We start from the raw sequence: 6000 nt of genomic DNA, 5'->3' as shown, positions 1-6000 counted from the left end.
TGACACAAACCAAGTCTTTGAATAGAGTAACTTCCCCCGCACAATGGTGAACTTATGGTCTCTCCCCTGTTTTTCGGGTTGTCATTCAGTTGGTTTAGAAAGACCAGTATCACACTGGATAATTTGAAACACATTGAAACATAGAATTGGCTTTTTTTCCCCTCCTCGGCAAAATGGGGAGTCCCAGCCAATCTCGCTGGTTTTATTTATAGCTTTTTATTTCCTGAGAGAAGACAGGAAAAGTGAGTCCTTGCCTTCCCCTCTTGTCTAACTCCTCCCCTGGCCCCTGTCTGGAAAGGCTGGGTGGACATGTAGGAGGGGCTTCAGCTCAGAGGGGCTGGATTTGGCCTGGGACCCCAGGTACTCGGAGCAAATGGTGAGAGCGGAGGAGGAATTATGACACTCCTTCGAAAGAATGAATTAAACGTGCCTCCGCGTGTGTCTGATTGACAGGCCTCTTGGAGAAAGGGCGTATAAAGGAGCCAGTCACCGCCTGGAGGCAGCGAAAGCCTCTGCTGTCTGCAGCCTCCCTGGCCAGGTCACTCCTCAAGACAGACTTAGAACACTGACATCGGTCATCATTCATTTTCAAACACACAAGGTACCTTTTTATTTCTAAGACATTTCATTGGGTTGCGATTTTTCAGAACAGGCTTGTGGTTTCCAGGAGGCTGGAGGGGAAAAGTGCAGCTATGTCCTCCCATGCTTAGCAGCGTGGTTTTCTCACCCTAGGTTTGCCCTGCACAGTTAGAGACCAACCAGGAACAGGCGCTGCTGCTGTCTTGGCCCCAGGATCTCCCACAGCAGGATCCCAGGGATATGAGGGTCTGGCTGGCTTTATTCCTAGGATGCTGGGGAAAGCCCTGACATATTCTACTTTAAAATAAGAGGTTTCTACACTGAAGTTTGATATGGAGGAGGAGCAGAGAAAGGAATGTCGAAAGATCCCTTGAAAATGTGAAAATAATCAGCGGATTATAGCGATCCTAACTCTAAACATTATTAGCAGCTGAACCAAGTGTAACTGTCTTTATAATGTGCAGTGCCGTGGGCTGGGGGCTCTGAAGGGAACTGCGTTTGGGTTGCTGCTTGGGTAATTTGCTGGTAGGCTGAGGCAACTGAAGGAGGGTGGTCTGGTGGGGAGGGAGGAAGGAGGGAAGCAGGCAGAGCAATAGGTGTTGAGGGGCATAGAGATCACCCAGCAAAGGCACTTCGCTCCTGAGAGGTAAACTTGGGTGAGACCCATGTAAGTTTGTAATGATACCCCACTGCAGAAAGCCTTTATGAAAGTCTACCCATTGCAGTGTGGACTTGTGGTCGGGGAAGAGGCTCCGGCTCAGGGGGCGCCTAGTGCCATGGAGCTGGGATGCAGTTGCGTTGGCTGCCAGGATGCTTGTTCCAGTTCCAGACACTCTCCACTCCTTTGTCCCATTTTGATTTGGGGAAGGCAGCATGATGAGATGGGAGCTTATGCTGGCTTTCTGTGGCACTCCTGATTGCAGTGGATTTTACCAAAGCACAGTTTAAGGGACTCCGCTTGTGCATGCATGGAAGCAGGCCAACCGTCATTCTGAGATGGAGTTCTCCTTTGCAGAGCTGGTATCCTGCAGCTGTCTTTGGGATAAGGTGAAATTTGGGGGCAGAATCAGGTGTCCTGGGGCACACACCTGATTAGGGATTCAAGGGTAGGCCAGGCTGCAGCCTTCAGAGAGGGACTCAGTTGAGATTCTCAACTTTCTCCGAGGTCTTGGTTCTGTTCTAAGTGTCTGACAGGGTCTACCTTGCTCTTCAATTTCCAGAAAAAAACTGCCTCGGGACACAGTGTTAAGAGCCCCCCAAGCTATGGGCCACTGAAGGCGTGTTTGCTGTGTCTCAAAGAACTCATTGGATATTCATTTGCATAGGGTCTCTCTCCAACACCCCAGATAGATATTTTAAGAGTGAATTTATCGAGCCACAGACAAAGACACCAAGTCAGAGGATGGGAGGATTGTCTGGATGGACAAGCTGATGTTAAGGGCTCAGGTGGGATGGTGTGCTCAGCTGCCTCCTGCACCATGATCTAGAGCACTGGGCAGTGCTGTGGGCATCAGGACCACACTCTCAAAGGCTGAGGATCCTGCCACATCACCTTCCTCTGGAGAGGAGACTTTCACTGCTTCCAAAGTGTTCTGGAGAGGGGACTGCTTAGGTGTTTTTATCAATGAGAAACTAGGCCGTTTTAGCCAACTAACAGATGAGGAACTCAGTGTATGGTTCTGTTTCCTTAGAGCAGGGTAGACAGGGAACAGAGCCAGGGCCATCACCCCATACTCCTTCCTCTTGGATAGGGAGCTGACACCCGGGCACAGGGAAGCCCATAAGGGGTTAACAGAGCAGGAACAGTGGGGCTGGGCTTCAAGCCAGGCCTCCTGACTTCCTCCAATCCAGAGTCCAGTGAGCCAACTCAGAATCCCTGAGAATGGAAAAACAGGCCTGCAGGAGACTAGCACAGTGGGGTAAAACCCTCCAAGTAAAATTTTCTGCTTGTCCTAAGAAAATGCACTGAGTTTATTCGTAACTTCGGATGGCAGTTAGTATTGGTTGTGTTTAATCAAGGCAGCATAAGGGGTTTTTCCTGGACATTGACATAGAATGCCTGTCCAGAGACTTCACCCCACAGGACCTGGACTTCAGTCTGTATCAGAGTTCCTCAGGGGGAGCAATGCTCTGGTGCAGCCCCCATTTACTCCTCCAAAGGGCAGGGAGCATAGTCTCAGCCGCAGGAACCCCAAGTTGTTATGGTGACGAGTGCTCGGAATCCCCTCACCTCGATGTCAGGGGGAAGTAGGGATGAGTGCTAGCAGCGTTTAGAAGAACCTAGTTGGAAAGGAAGCTTCGTGTCTAAAGTTTTGCTTCCCACAGATACATTTGCTTCTGATTTTTGTGTGAAAACTGTTTTGTTTTTTTCCTCAAAGGTCACGTGTGCAGATTTCTCAGTGACACTCAGGCTGCAGCTGTGCGCTCATCACCGGCGAGACTGCTTCTCTTCTGAGTGTCACGGGTGGAGACAGGATGCTCTGGGCAATGGCCCTGCTGGCTCTGGGCTTGGGGCCAAGAGCTTATGGTGAGAAGGGACATAACCCTTGTCTCTGTTTGCAGTGTGGCTTAGCTGCACTGACCAGCTAAGACCAGCAAGAGTCTTGGAGTCTGCATCTTGCATGTGAAGTTTTCTTTCTATGTTTGTCAATAAAAAAATGCTCCGACTTTTGAGTCTGTATAGCAGGGAGAGATGGTCTTTTAGAAACTGAGGTACTTGCTTCACATAGCTGGGTCTTTATGCATTATTATCATTTATAAAACTTGGGCTGCCATTTTTAGTGGCAATAGTCACCAGTTCTAATTATTTTAATTGTGTTGCTGCTAATATTTTTATTTAAAATGATAATATTTGTGCCTCTATAAGCAGTGGTTTATTTTCTTTTCAGTTTCTGGGCACCTGATGAGAAGCTATGTTTTGTTTTAACTTTCTCGTCAGCCTATCCATTTGAATTATTGAGCCTGTTCTAATTTTGCTAAGATCCGGTGACTTTTCTAATTGGCAGCTGGACAGTGAGTTCAGACCCCTCACTGGGAGTCACGCGGTCCATTGCTGTCTCAGATCCTGGCCCACAGTGCACACTAGCTATTATTCATTGAAGGTATTTCTACAAAAGTGAAAAGAGGTCTACACCATCTGTTTAGGGCAGAATGCCATTCCAAGAATGCAAGATAGGATTTAGTGGACCCTTAAATCCCACAACCAAAAGCCAAAGGTCTACTTTTTAAACTTCTTTCTTCCCCAGCCACATAAAGGAGGGGATGGCTGTGCTCAGCCCAAATCTGGGACAAAGAACAACAGGGATGGGGGTGGAATTCAGAGGCCTGGTCTGGAGGGAGATTTGGGCAGATGTCACAGTGCTGACATTTATGAAAGAAGCCATGTTGTGGGTTCTGGGAAGACACAGAACACTTTCTACACTGCAGCCCTTGACAAAGCCATACCACAGTGCTGCGGGTAGCCTCCTATGGCTCAGCCAGGGGTGGGGGAGATGAAGATGCACACATAAGCTCTGCATCTTGTCATGGGGAGAAGCCCCTGTGAGCTTGTGGTTCTCCAGCCCACATCCTGGAAAGCCTCCTTTCAGCCTGTAACTGTGCCTCTGTGGTTCCCTTCGGCAGCTGGTGACCAGAGCGAAGATACTTCGTTTGACCTGTTCAGCATCAGCAACATTAACCGGAAGACCATCGGCGCCAAACAGTTTCGAGGGCCCGATCCTGGGGTACCCGCTTACCGTTTTGTACGCTTTGACTACATTCCCCCAGTGAGGACAGACGATCTCAGCAGGATTGTCAAGCTTGCAAGGACAAAGGAGGGCTTCTTCCTCACAGCCCAGCTGAAGCAGGACCGCAAATCCCGGGGCACACTCCTGGTATTGGAAGGCCCCGGCACCTCCCAGAGGCAGTTTGAGATTGTGTCCAATGGCCCAGGGGATACCTTGGACCTCAATTACTGGGTCGAAGGCATCCAACACACCAACTCCCTGGAGGATGTGGGCTTGGCTGACTCCCAGTGGAGGAACGTGACCGTGCAGGTGGCCAGTGATACCTATAGCCTATATGTGGGCTGCGATCTGATTGACAGCGTCACCCTGGAAGAACCGTTCTACGAGCAGCTGGAAGCAGACAGAAGCAGGATGTATGTGGCCAAAGGTGCATCCCGAGAGAGTCACTTCAGGGTGCGTGTGCGGTACAGCAGCCATAGGACAGAGCTGTGAGGGGAGCTCATGGCGTGGGGCAACTCAGTGTAGCCTTTGTGTTGGAAAGGTGTAATCTTGCCTTAGACAAACCACATGTGTGTGCACTCTACACACCGGCACACACTGCATACACATTCACACATATCACACAAGCTCAGATGCACGGTGCCTATGCTGTATCTTCTGATGGGTGTACCCGTTCCTCTCTCACCACAGATTAAGGGACGTTTGAACAGTGCGCTCTTGCAGGCCTGCACTCATCTGTGAAAGGAATGTGTGTCAAAGCTTAGTTATTTGACCTAGATGTGCATGCTCTGTCCGGTGCTGCTATAGCTGTCTGACTGGCCCATTCATGTTACATTAACTCCCTTCTCCTGGTGTGACCCAGAGGCCACTTTTTCTGAACAAGTAGGTGTTTCTGAGACTTGAATTGCAAACAAGGACACAGCATTCCAGGTCCATGTGCAGAAATAGCACAGCATGTCTGTGGGAACCCTACAGGGGACAAAATTTGCCTATCCCTAGGCCTCCCTCTTTCTTCTCTAGGGTTAATTTTCTCCTAGTTAGAAATGTTTTTATCCTAAACCTTTGTGCACAGCATGCATGCATGTATGCATGTGATGTGTGTGTATGTGTGTGTGTAGTAGCATTTTCAAAGTAGCAGGAATAGGGTCACTGATATAAAAAGACTTCTGGCCTAGTGGATAAAGCAGAGGTGACTTGGTGCTTTTGGAATCTTCTGTTCTGTGTTTGTAAGGTGTCATCAGCTTCCATCAAGCTCACGGTTTAGCTGAAGTTCTGTTCCTCTGTCTCTCCCCAGGGCCTGCTCCAGAATGTCCATCTCGTGTTTGCAGATTCTGTAGAAGACATTCTAAGAAAGAAAGGCTGCCAACAGAGCCAGGGAGGTGGGTGAGCTCTCTCCTAGGAGCTTCTCTTTTTTCCTGGTGGGTTGCTGCTGGGCCATGTGTGAGTGTACTGCTGGGAATTTGGGTCAAGTGGGCAAGTGCGCTGGCTAGCTTAGACTTCTCAGCCCCTGAAAAATGACAACTGTTAAGGATTAATTCTGAATAGATTTCAAGAATAACAATCCATTTTCGGGAGGTTCTAGGAAGGTAATCCAGTCCATGATCAAGACCATTCACCCCTCTTATGGCTTCTGAACACATTCTAACCTGTAGGTTCCTTCAACAGGATTATTTTACACTCTGAGTTACAAGCCAGC

General features: G+C 49.0%; 1 protein-coding gene across 1 annotated transcript in view; it reads left to right on the top strand.

Annotated features, from left to right (window-relative positions):
- The first annotated feature begins 339 nt into the window (after positions 1-339).
- The window catches only part of Thbs2 (thrombospondin 2), a 28670-nt gene continuing 23009 nt past the window's right edge, over positions 340-6000 (top strand). The window contains exons 1-4 of the mRNA XM_075951449.1: positions 340-601; positions 2958-3106; positions 4201-4757; positions 5599-5683. Of these exons, the coding sequence (XP_075807564.1) occupies positions 3055-3106; positions 4201-4757; positions 5599-5683 (694 nt within the window). The 5' untranslated portion in view covers positions 340-601; positions 2958-3054. The remainder of the gene's footprint in view (positions 602-2957; positions 3107-4200; positions 4758-5598; positions 5684-6000) is intronic.

The sequence above is a fragment of the Microtus pennsylvanicus genome, chromosome 1 (genome assembly GCF_037038515.1).
Source record: "Microtus pennsylvanicus isolate mMicPen1 chromosome 1, mMicPen1.hap1, whole genome shotgun sequence".
NCBI lineage: Eukaryota > Metazoa > Chordata > Mammalia > Rodentia > Cricetidae > Microtus > Microtus pennsylvanicus.
This window is presented reverse-complemented; position numbering and strand designations above follow the sequence as displayed.